At 45.3% G+C, this 13398-nt stretch overlaps 1 protein-coding gene across 1 annotated transcript in view; it reads right to left on the reverse strand.

The window, feature by feature from the left end:
• The window catches only part of acat2 (acetyl-CoA acetyltransferase 2), a 52966-nt gene that overhangs the window by 38724 nt on the left and 844 nt on the right, over nucleotides 1-13398 (reverse strand). Inside the window, exons 2-4 of the mRNA XM_072265947.1 lie at nucleotides 7142-7276; nucleotides 718-899; nucleotides 6-123 (exon numbers count right to left, since the gene is read on the reverse strand). Of these exons, the coding sequence (XP_072122048.1) occupies nucleotides 6-123; nucleotides 718-899; nucleotides 7142-7276 (435 nt within the window). The remainder of the gene's footprint in view (nucleotides 1-5; nucleotides 124-717; nucleotides 900-7141; nucleotides 7277-13398) is intronic.

A 13398-nucleotide genomic window follows, 5' to 3' on the forward strand; every position in this document is an offset into this window, starting at 1 on the left:
CTTACCTGTGATTCCCATGTGGTAACTGTGAAATGCATCCGTCAGCCCATCGCACAGAATGCTGTCCTGAAGGGAGGCGTTGCCCATTTTGTGTCCAGCTCTCATCTGCACCATGTGTGGAGCCTGGGGACGAAAAGTCCAGCAGTTGTTACAGCCACACTGGCACGGGTCTGTCTGGTACAGATGCTTGTGACGCACTCAATGAAAGGGTGGAGATGCAGCACAGGAGTGTCTGCAGACAGTAACCCCATGACCCTGGTACCCAGACTGTATGCCGGCTAACTGCTCTCAGTCTGTGATCACCACCTGACCCTCATGTCTGTCTGCTCTCTGCCCCAAATCCCAGAGCTTCCAGCTGTAGAAAGTTCAAAGTAAAATTTATTATCAGAATACATACATGTGGTGAAAATAAATTTTACTTTGAACTTTAGGCAACCTTCTACAAAGCAGTACCTCACTGTAGCTGAAACACCACCTTCTGCCTCACATTGCTGGGCAGTGGTGGGGTGAGGGGTTATATACTTCTCTCAGCATTTTTCAAAAATTTATTTAGGAAAGTCAATTGTCACACTAACTACTGACGCCAACCCCCCGTCAATCCCTCAGCACCAGGCTCCCGCCACTCTCCAAAGCCGTCACTACCGACTCGGGAGGGGCAGCACAGGGGATGCTCCAGTGATGTGTAAGGTTAATTTTCAGAGCTGAGGGTGCCCATACCTTGCTCATGCTCTCCATGCCTCCAGCGACCACAATGTCAGAGCACCCTGTCAGGATGGCTTGAGCAGCCAGACACACCGCCTTCAGTCCAGAACCACACACCATCTGACAGCTCCACGCTGGGACCTGATAGGGGATCCCTGCAGCCACACTAGCCTGGCGGGCAGGGTTCTGTCCTTCGCCTACAGAACAAAGGAAGGTTAGAGGTAGGAAAACTGCAGGAACTGACCAAAGCAGAGTGCCTCACATGCAACAGGTGATTCCCAATTATCATTGCATTGGACAAAATACAACAGTAAATCTCCATGGTCAAGTGCAGTGCCAACAAAGTGTTTAATAAAACTAGAGTGGGTGCCACAGTGAGTCATGACCATGTACAGCACAAAAACAGGCCCTGGGCCTTGCCAACCAAGATTTCCCTCTGAATTAATCCCGTCTTACAGCATTGGTCCCAACCCCTTTAAACCAAGGGTTCACAACCTTTTATATGCCATGGACCACTGCTATCCGTGTACATGTCCAAGGTCTTTTTTAACATGTTCTGCTCAGCCTCTTCCTCTGGCAGCTCATTCCATAAATGGACCTTCCTCTGGGTGGAAGAAAAATGTATTGCCCATCAGGTCCTATTAAATCAGAATCAGGTTTATTATCACCAGCATGTGTCGTGAAAATTGTTAACTTAGCAGCAGCGGTTCAATGCAATACATATTATAAAAGAAAAAAAAACAAAATAAAATAATAATAAATAAGTAAATCAGTTACAGTATACGTATATTGAATAGATTTAAAATGTGCAAAAAACAGAAATAATATATATTAAAAAAGTGAGGTAATTTTCAAGGGTTCAACGTCCATTTAGGAATCGGATTGCAGAGGGGAAGAAGCTGTTCCTGAATCGCTGAGTGTGTGCCTTCAGACTTCTGTACTTCCTACCTGATGGTAACAGTGAGAAAAGGGCATGCCCTGGGTGCTGGAGGTCCTTAATAATGGAGGCTGCCTTTCTGAGACACTGCTCCTTGAAGATGTCCTGGGTACTTCGTAGGCTAGTACCCAGGATGGAACTGAATAGATTTACAACCATCTGCAGACTGTTAGAATGCTCTCCATGGTACATCTATAGAAGTTTTTGAATGTATTTGCTGACATACCAAATCTCTTCAAACTCCTAATGAAGAATAGCCACCATCTTGCCTTCTTTATAACCACATCGATATATTGGGACCAGGTTAGATGCTCAGAGATCTTGACACCCAGGAACTTGAAGCTGCTCACTCTCTCCTCTTCTGATCCCTCTATGTGGATTGGTACGTGTTCCTTCGTCTTACCCTTCCTGAAGTCCACAATCAGCTCTTTCATCTTACTGACGTTGAGTACCAGGTTGTTGCTGCAGCACCACTCCACTAGTTGGCATATCTCACTCCTGTACGCCCTCTTGTCACCGTTGGAGATTCTACCAACAATTGTATTGTCAGCAAATTTATAGATGGTATTTGAGCTATGCCTAGCCACACAGTCATGGATATAGAGAGAGTAGAGCAGTGGGCTAAGCACACACCCCTGAGGTGCACCAGTGTTGATTGTCAGCGAGGAGGATATGTTATCACCAATCCACACAGATTGTGGTCTTCCGGTTAGGAAGTCAAGGATCCAATTGCAGAGGAAGGTACAGAGGCCCAGGTTCTGTAACTTCTCAATCAGGATTGTGGGAATGATGGTATTAAATGCTGAGCTATAGTCGATGAACAGCATCCTGATGTATGTGTTTGTGTTATCCAGGTGGTCTAAAGCTGTGTGAAGAGCCATTGAGATTGCATCTGCCGTTGTCCTATTGTGACGATAGGCAAATATCAATGGGTCTTGGTCCTTGCTGAGGCAGGAGTTCAGTCTAGTCGTGACCAACCTCTCAAGGCCATTCATGCTATTGGGTTTCGCTTTGTAGGAAGTAATGTCTGACTCTGCCAGAGTTGTTGTACATCAGATGTCGCCTCCAACCTTGTTCGAAATTGTCTCTTCACCCTTGAAATAGTCCTCCGCAAATCATGCCTGGTTTTCTGGTACAGGCCTGGGTCACCAAACTTGAATGCCACAGATCTAGCCTTCAGGAGACAACGTACCTCCTGGTTCATCCACGGCTTTTGGTTTGGGAATGTACAGTAAGTCTTTGTGGGCACACACTCATCCACACAGGGTTTAATGAAGTCGGTAACAACTGCAGCATACTCATCCAGGTTCGAAGATGAATCCCTGAATACAGTCCAGTCCACCGATTCAAAGCATTCCTGTAGGCGCTCCTGTGCTTCCTTTGGCCATACCTTCTTGGTCCTCACTACTGGTGCTGCAGTCTTCAGTCTCTGCTTATACTCAGGGAGTAGAAGTACAGCCAGGGGATCAGACTTCCCGAACTGAGGGCATGGAATAGCCCAGTAGGCATTTGTGATGGTGGTGTAGCAATGGTCCAGTGTGTTGCTTCCTCTGGTATTGGAAGTGATCTGTTGATGGTAATCGCTTAGTGATTTTATCAGACTGGCCTGGTTAAAATTCCCCAAAACAATGGTGACGGCGTTAGGGTGCACTGTTTCATGTATGTTGACCCCATTGCTCAGATCATCTAAAGCCTGATTGACATTGGCCTGAGGTGGAATGTATACTGCTACCAGAGTGACCCCGGAGAACTCCCATGGTGGGTAAAAAGGACAGCACTTAACTGCTAGATATTCCGGGTCTGGTGGGCAGAATTGGGACAGCACTGATACATTTGTGCACCAAGATGAGTTGATCATGAGGCATACTCCTCCACCTCTGCTTTTGAGAGACTCTATAGATCTATCCTGACGGTGTACAGTAAACCCGTCGATCTGAATCGCTGCAGCCAGTACAGAAGGGGTTAACCAGGATTCTGTGAAACAAAGGACACACACGATCCTAATGTCCCTCTGATTCAGCATCCTTCCTAACTCTGAGATCATCGACTTTATTCACCAGAGACTGCACGTTTGCCAGCAAGATAATTGTTGGTTATTTGCTGCCGCCTATGCACGGGAGGAGGGGGGAGCTGGGGGGGCTTTGGGGCTCTAACATTTAACTGTCATTCATTCTTTGGAGCACTCCTCTGTTTTCGTGGATGGTTGCGAAGAAAAGGAATTTCAGGATGTATATTGTATACATTTCTCTGACATTAAATGTACCTTTGAAAACTCTGAGATAATCGGTATTGGGAGGTTAAAACCCCGTTTCCTTAAACACACTTGTATGCCTTCCTGCGTGGAATCCCACGAGGACAAATCTGTCCACAATCAGCATTGTTTCTGTCAGTTTTAAGCAGCGGAAGTTCATTTAAACTCATTAAGACATCTTTGTTGACTGTACTGACCTTGGAAGCAGTTGTGCTTCTTAGCTGCATCAGGCTGAAACGAGAATATTTAATCGTATCCATTGAGAGTTCTGCTGCTACATGAGTCGCCCCTAGGCACTCCAAAATGTCTCCCCTCTCACCTTAAATCTCTAGTTCTGATTCCCCAACCCCGGGATAAAGACTGTGGGCATTTACCCTATTCACGCTTCACACTTATCAGACGGAAGATCCGAACAATCAGAAAACCAGTGAGGAACAAGTTGTTCAAAGGTTGGAGCTGTTTGTGTCCGGGGAGAGAACGGGTAGTGGAACCAGTCCTCCAGGTTGCCTGTGGTACCTTAAAGAAAGACATCTCTCCTAAACCCTTCCAGTCTCACCATTTACTCAAATTAGTTTGAATCTATCGGAGTACTCCAGTCCAAAACAACAAAGAATAGAGATTTGAAATATTACGGAATATTGGTAGGCTATTTGGAAGTTTGGCTGAACGCTGAGCTTGGCAAAATGTTTGCAGACATTTCCGCTCCAATCGAGAAGCCATCATCAGAACATAAGAGATAGGATCAGGAGTTGGTCATCCGGCCCGTCGAGCCTGCCCCACCATTCAATAAGATCATGGCTGATCTGACCATGGACTCATCTCCACCCACCTGCCTTTACCCCATAACCCTTAATTCCACTACTATGCAAAAACCTATCCAACCTTGCCTGAAATACATCTACTGAGGTAGCCTCCACTGCTTCATAGGCAGAGAATTCCACAGATTCACCATGCCCTGGGAAAAGCAGTTCCTCCGCTGTCCTAAATCTACTCCCCCAAATCTTGAGCCTATGTCCCCTAGTTCTAGTAAGCAACTACTAGGTGTGCAGTTGAGGGTGTTCTCTCCTCAAAATGCTGGCTTACATACTCCTCTGGGGTCCAGATAGATATTGATTAGACATCACAGGCTGGTTGGCTTGTTCAAAACACTCTGGACAGTTTAGCAGGAGAAGATTCTGACTGGCTAGCTTCGAGGGAGGTACATTGGAAGTTTTTGCTTCACTATTCAGGTCCTGAGATTACTGGCAATTTGTTGATTGTTGATGTCGTTATTTCTCTTTTCTCTGTAAGGATTCATATGCTGGATCTATGTCAATGTGCTAGCTAATGGCTCCTTCTGTAGAGAACCACGCTTCAAGAAATTCTCATTCTTTTCTTGTTCTTGCTTGAGTCAAGTCTCTGGCTGTCATCCAGTTGAAATGGTGTCCTTCTTCATCTTCATGAACTGACGCTAACGAGAGTGGGTCATGCCTTCTGCTCACTAGCTGACGCTCGTGTAGCTTCATCGATACTTTTTTTCCCGTTTGACCAACGTGGTACTTTTCGCAATCACTACACTGGATCAGTCACAGATGCTCATAAACCGCCTGCAGCTCTGAGGAGAAACCTATCAAAACTCAAAGCATAACAAAATGTGACTGACAGAACAACTGTTATCAACAGAATCCCTTTTGAGAGGGCAAAATTGTAGTCAGTGAGAAGAGTTTAAGTGTAACATGGGGGCAAAATTAAAAAAGTGAGAGGATTACAGGATTGAAGGTGTTGTATTTGAATGCATGCAGTATATGGAATAATGTAGATGATCTTGTAGTGCAGTTAGAGATTGGCAGGTATGATGCTGTGGGCATCACGGAGTTGTGGCTGGAAGATCACAGTTGAGCACTAACATCCAAGCATACACATTGTACTGAAAGGACAGGCAGTTAGGCAGAGGGGAAGGGGTAGTTTTGTTGGTAAAAGGGTGAAATCAAATCCTTAGAAAGAGGTGACATAAGATCAGAAGATGTAGAATTGTTGTGAGTAAAAAAAAAACTTCAAGGGCAAAAAACCCTGTTATACACAGGCCTCCGAGCAGCGGCTAGGATGAGGGGTACAAAATACAAAGGATGATAGAAAAGGCGTGTAAAAAGGGCATGTTGTGGGGGATTTCAATATGTAGGTAGATTGGGAAAATTAGGTTGGTACTGGATCCCGAGAGAGGGAATTTGTAGAATGCATACGAGAAGTTTGTTAGAGCAGTTTCTATTTGAGCTCACTAGGGAAAAGGCAATTCTGAACCAGATTCTGAGCCACTGCCCTTAGAAAGTAGTGATCATATGATAGAATTCACCCTGCAGATTGAGAGGGTGAGATAAATTCCGATGTATCAGTATTACCTCTGCCTTTAAAAGACTGTCCTACCTTTATGGAGGAATAATCATTTTGAACAGAATAGAATATAAAGGCAAGGATGTGGCTTAATAAGGCATTGGAAGGCCTAACCAGAATGGATGTGGAGAGGATGTCCCCTATAGTGGGTGAGTATAAAACCAGAGGGCATGGCCTCAGATTAGACGGACATCCCTCTGGTGCATCTGTGGAAGCCAAGTCACTGGGTATAGTTAAAGTGGTGGTTCACAGGTTCTTTATGAGTAAGGGCGTCAAAGGTTATGGGAAGAAGGCAGGAGAATGGTGATGAGGGGGAGAATAAATCAGTCATGATGGAATGGCCGAACAGGCTCGATGGGCCAAATGGCCTAATTCTGCTCCTATGCCTTATGGTCTTAGGATCCCCTGCTCTCTGCCATCTCACCAGAGACCCATTCCCACACTCGTTACACTCACCAGAAAGCTGACTTCCTACTGTAAGCCACCTCTCTGTGACTCGGGCTCCTGAATACAGCATGGTCCAGTGGCCATGCCCCACAGCCCCACTGTTAGCGGCACATTGTTTCTCGTATCGCCTTCTGTCTACTCCGATAATCCACGTGACCAGACGACACGTCCTCGCAATAATCTTCCTTTTTCCTGCCTCCATTCTCTCTACAACTTCAAGTACCTTTTCTAATTCGCAGTCTGACAAAGGATTGCTGATGCTGCCTCTGCTTCTCTCTCTGCAAATGCTGCCTAACTTGCTGAGTGTTTTCAGCATTTTCAGGTTTTACTTCAGATTTGCAGCATTTGCAATTATTCATTTTTCTTTCAGTTCAAATGTGCTGTTGGGTTCTTGGGTACAACCCCACCTTCATTACGACCCACTTGCTGTACTGTACCTGCAGTAAAAACATGCCCTAAAATCACTTCAGACACATCTTCTGGTTGTATATTTGCTTTCTTCAGGGTTTCCTTTATCACCACTGATGCGATCTGATGGGCAGCCAGACTCGATAGACAGCCATTGAAGGAACCTAGAAAGACAAACAAGTTCATAGCATCCAAATTCACTCAGATACTGGAAGAAAATGCAATATAAAGGGCCTGGATTTTACAATGAAACTGCTTCTCTACTTCCTATTCACCAGTTTCTCCAAGTTCAAAGTGGAGTAGGAGTTTCAGGACAATTACAACGCCGAACTCCACTTGATCATGTGGAGTGTTGTCCACATGTGTCCGATTCACAAAAAACGGCCAATGACCACCCAACCAGCCTATTCTCAATGTGTCCTCAGAACACGACTTTACCCTTTAATCCTTGTGACTGTATGGCCAAATTCCCTCTAACTGCATTAAGTGTGCAGGTGACACCACCGTAGTGGACCATACTGATGAGACAGAGTCCCAGAGTTTTATAAAGCTTCAACACAACTTTCTAACTCTGGAACTAATATCTCAATTAATAAAGCCAGTATGTCATATATCTTTTTTACCCCCGATCAACATGCATACCCACTTTCAGGGAGCTATGGACATTAACACTGTTTAGAGTCCTGCCTTTATCTGTGCACTACCCCTCACATACGACCTCCCAAAGCGCAACACCTTAAACTCCATCAGCCACATCTCTGTCCTTATCTGTAACTGATCCATATCCCGCTGTATCCTTTGCCAGTCTTCTACGCTATCCACAACACCATCAATCTTTGTGTTGACTGTGAACTTACTAACCCGCCCATCCACATTTTTATCCAAGTTATTTACAGTATAAATATCACGAACAGCAAAGGTCCCAGTGCTTACTCCTTCAGAACACTACGAGTTACAGGCCTCCAGCCAAAGTAATTCCCTCTGTCTTCTAAAGGCAAGCAAACTCTGTTTGTAAATGCCTAAGTCACCTTGGATCCCATGCATAATCTTCTGCATGAGCCTCCCGTGAGGAATCTTGTCAAATGCCTCACTAAAATCCATGAAGACAACATACACAGTTCCACCTTCATCAATTTTTAAAAAGGGATGTAGGCAAAAGACAGGCAACTATAGGCCAGTTAGCTTAACATTTATAGTCAGGAAAATGCTTGAAGCTGTCATTAAAGAAGAAATAGCAAAACATTTAGAAAGGGACGGTTCCATTAGACAGACGCAGCATGGATTCAGAAAGGACAGGTCCTGTTTGACAAACTTACTGGAGTTCTTTGAGGACATAATGAGTGCAGTGGATAGAGGGGAACAGGTGGATGTCGTATACTTGGATTTCCAGAAGGCGTTCGATAAGGTGCCGCACAAGAGACTTATAAATAAGATACAGGTGCATGGAGTCGGAGGAAGTGATTTGGCATGGATAGCGGATTGGTTAACCAATAGAAGGCAGAGAGTTGGTATAAATGGGTGTTTCTCCGGTTGGCAGTCAGTGGTGAGTGGGGTGCCGCAGGGGTCTGTACTGGGTCCGCAGCTGTATACCGTTTACATTGATGATTTGGAAGCGGGGACTGAGTGTAGTGTAGCAAAATTTGCTGATGACACTAAACTGAGTGGAAAAGCAAATTGTACAGATTTTAGGCCTAAGTTCACAGTCAAGCAATGTTATTGTTAAGTGCTTTTAGTTACGTACGCTGTGTCTATATAATGATGCATGTCTGAAAGCTAACCAGAGCTTCTGAACACCGCTTTTAGGAAAAGAGGCTCTCTGTTATATAACGTATAAATAAAGTCCTTTAGTTTGAAACAATTCTTTGAGTCGGCCTGATTTGTTCCATCTGCTGCTCCTGAGATTTTTCTGTGACACATAGTAGGGGAATTAAGGGCTATGGGGAAAAGGCAGGTAGGTGGAGCTCAGTTTACGGACAGATCAGCCATGATCTTATTGAATGGTGGGGCAGGCTCAATGGGCCGAATGGCCTACTCCTGCTCCTATTTCTTATGTTCTTATGTAATCAGCTTTGCCACTTTCTGAAAACGCTCAATCAAGTTTTAGGACCTGACTTGCTCTGCGTAAAGCCATGCTGACTGCCCCTAATGGCCATAGCTTTCCAATTGCTTATTCTTCGAAATCTGCACCAATTACTTCCCCACCTGAGGTGAGACTCACAGGTTTACACTTTCCAGGAATACCCTTCCTTAACAGGACTTGACAGTCCTCTGGGACCTTGTCTGTAGCTCGAGAAGATCCAAAACATCTAGTCAAGGCCCCATTCAATTCATCCCTTGCTTCTCTCAATAAACTTATAAAAGGCAATGCACCAAAGGCTCCTTTATAACCCTATCCACCTGTGATGCCACTTTCAAGGAATTATGGACCTGTATTTCCAGATCCCTCTGTTCTACCACACTCTTTAGTGCCTACTGCTCACCATACACTATAAGTCCTACCTTGGTTGGTCCTCCCAAAGCGTAATATTTCACACTTGTCTGCATTAAATTCTACCTGCCATTTTCAGCCCCTTTTCCCAAATGGTTCAGATCTCACTGCAAGCTATGATAGCCTTCCTTGCTGACCACTAGATCCCAGGATTGGTGTTGTCTGCAAATTTGCTGATCCAGTTTACAACATGATCAGTTCACTACATCACTAACATAGATGATAAGCAACAACAGATTCTACACCAATCACTCACAGGAAGCAGTTAACACAGAAAACGTCTTTCACAGGGGACAGAATCAGCACTCTTACTGAACACAGAAATCAAGTTGACGAGAAGTAGTTCGTGTGGAGTGTAGTTTTGATCTCCTAATCCAGGGGTAGGCAACCTTAAGCACAAATAATTTTCTAACATGCGTTATTCATTAATTTGAGGCAAAACATAACTAGATGTATTTAAATGGATAATTCCCATATTTCAAGTTTTTTAAGGCATTTATCTGGCCCACCGTCCACTCATTAATATGCAATCCAGCCCACAGAGGCAAAAAGGTTGCCGACCCCTGTCCTACTCCAAGAAAGAATGTTTCTGCACCGGCAGTTCATTTATGGGAACAGCACCGCTCTCTACTTTCTGTTGGGATCGCTCTCTAAGTGACACCTTTTATGGGAACACAAACTTTTGTGGATCTCGGTACATGAAGACCAAGAAGGCCACCGTTTTAACTGAAACACCGCGGAGGTTCTGGCGCAGGGAAACATGAAGCAGGCACGGGAATTTTTAGAAGTGTGGTTCTCTTCTGATAACTCTGCAAACAATCGTATCGGAGTCGAAACCATCTACGAACCCCTAGAAGCCCAGGAAATGCGAGCCAATAGAGTTGAAAAGTCAACTGAAGGACCAAGGCAAGTGAATGGAAATCTACATAAACACAAGCACTCCCAGAAACTCACACAATTCTGCACTGAGGATGTCACCTTGACTGGTGTTGAAAAGTCTGCAAGTTGCTTGCCAAGCTCAGCAATCACTGCAACATCAAACACCTCAACCTGAGCTATCAATATTCAACCCCCTTCTAAAATGTCAACTGTTCATTTCCCTCCATAGATTCTGCCTGACTTGCTCAGTTCCTCCAACATTTTGGGCTTATGTATTTATTAAGAAATACGGCACACACAGGCCCTCCTGTCCCAACAAGGCGCACTGCCCAGCACCCCACCTATTTAACCCATCCTAATCACAGGACAATTTACAATGAGTAAGTAACCTACTAACTGGTTCGCTCTTGCTGCTCAAGATTTCCAGCATCCTCTTCTCTCATCTTCAACCCCCCTCCTCTTCCCGGACACCCTGCTCTGGATCTTTTCATTGCTAAGTGCCAAGAAGACATCAACCGTCTCGACTTCACCACTCCTGTCTCCAATTCCAACCTCACTCCTTCCGAAATTCACACAATTCCACACTGAGGATGTTACCTCTCTACACTAATCCTAACCTTACTATCAAACCCGCAGTTAAGCGGGGTGCTGTAGCAGACTGCTGAACTGACCTCCACCTTGCTGAGGCCAGGCAACAACTCTCAGACACCTCCTCTTACTCACCCCTCGAACAGGATCCCACTAAGGAGCACCAGGCCATTGTCTCCCACACCATCACTGACTGTATGAACTCTGGGGATCTCCAAACTGCCAGTAACCTTATAGTTCCCTGACCCCGTACCTCCTACTCAAGATCAACACACCTGCCTGTCCAGGTAGACCCATTATTTCTGCTTGTTCCTGCCCCATCAAATTTGCATCTGCATACTTCAACGCAGTCTTATACCTCCCGGTTCAGTCCCTTCATACCTACATCCATGACACTCCACACACTCTGGATCTTTTCAATGAATTCAAGTTCTCTGGCCCTGATCGTTTCACTTTCACCATGGATGTGCAGTCCCCATACATCTTCATCCCCCAACAGGAGGGCTTTAAAGCTCCCCATTTCTTTCTAGACATCAGACCCAACCAGCTACCCTCCACCACCACTCTCTTCAATCTGGGGAAGCTGGTCTTCATTCTCAATAATTTCTCCTTCAGTTCCTCCCACTTCCTCCAAAAACCAGGTGTAGCCATGGGCACTCGCATGGCTCCTAGCTACGCCTGCCTTTTTGTTGGCTACATGGAATAGTCTATGTTCTAAGTCTACACTGGTGTCACTTCCCAACTTTTCCTACGCTACATCAATGACTGCATTGGTGCTGCTTCCTGCACCCATTCGGAGCTCGCCAACTTCATCAACTTTGCCTCCAACTTCCACCCTGCCCTCAAATTTACCTGGTCCATTTCTGACACCTCCCTCCCCTTTGTTGATCTCTCTCTCTCTATCTCTGGAGATTGTTTATCTACTGATATCTTTTATAAACCCACTGATTCTCACAGCTATCTGGACTATACCTTTTCTCGCCCTATCACTTGTAAAAAAAGCCATCCCCTTCTTTCAGCTCCTCAGTCTTCGCTGCATCCATTCTCAGGGTGAGGCTTTCCATTCCAGAACTAACGAGATGTCCTCCTTCTTCAAAGAAAGGGGCTTTCTTTCCTCTACCATCAATGATGCCCTCACCTGCATCTCTTCTATTTCGTGCACATCTGCCCTCATCCCATCAGGGATAGGTTCATCTTGTCCTCACCTGCCTCCGCATCCAGCACAAAATTCTCTTTAACTTCCAGCATCTCCAAAGGAATCCCACCACCAAGCACACCTTTCCCTCCTCCCCCACCAAAATTTCCACAGGGAACACTCCCTACACGACTCCCTTGTCCATTCATCCCTCCTCACAGATCTCCCTCCTGGTATTTATCTTTGCAAGGAGAACAAGTGCTTCACCTGCCCCTCTCTCACTACCATTCATGGTCCCAAACAGTCCTTCCTGGTGTGGCAACAGCTGAGAGTCTGTTGGGGTTATCTACTGTATCCAGTGCTCCCAGTGTGGCCTCCTGTATATCGGTGAGACCCGATGTAGATTGGGAGACCGCTTTACTGAGCACTTATGCTCCATCTGCCCAGAAAAAACAAGATCTCTCGATGACCACGCACTCCAATTCTACTTCCCATTCTAACATACCAATCCTTGGACTCCTCTACTGCCGCAATGAGACCACACTCAGGTTGGAGAAGCAACTTCTTATATTCCATCTGGGTAGCCTCCATCCTGATGGCATGAACATTGATTTCTTGAACTTCCAGTAATTGCCCCCCTTCCCCATTCCCATTTCTTTCTCTCACCTTATCTCTTTACTTGCCCATCATCTCCCTCTAGTGCACCTCCCCTTTCATCCATGGTCTTCTATCAGATTCCCCCTTCTCCAACCCATTATCTCTTTCACCAATCAACTTCCCAGCTCTTTACTTCACACTCCCCCTGTCCCAGTTTCACCCATCACCTACCACCTTGTACTTCTCCCTCTCCTCCCCCACCTTCTCGCTCTGACTTTCATCTTTTTCTCTAGTCCTGATGAAGGGTCTTAGCCCAAAACGTCAACTGTTCACTCTCTTTCATAGAAGCTACCTGACTTGCTGAGTTCCTCCAACATTTTGTGTGTGTGTGTGTGTGTTGTTTGGATTTCCAGCATCTGCAGATTTCCTTGTCTATCCGTTGAATTTATTGTTTACTATAAGGGGGCAGAAATGTAGGACAGAAACAAGCAATTTCTTCATTTGGAGAATGGTGAGCTTGTGGAATTCCTTATCACAGAGGCTAATAGAAACCCTGTCATTAAATTTTCAAGCGTTCGATGGAACAAGAGGCTGAATTT

Source organism: Mobula birostris, chromosome 8 (assembly GCF_030028105.1).
Source record: "Mobula birostris isolate sMobBir1 chromosome 8, sMobBir1.hap1, whole genome shotgun sequence".
Lineage (NCBI taxonomy): Eukaryota > Metazoa > Chordata > Chondrichthyes > Myliobatiformes > Myliobatidae > Mobula > Mobula birostris.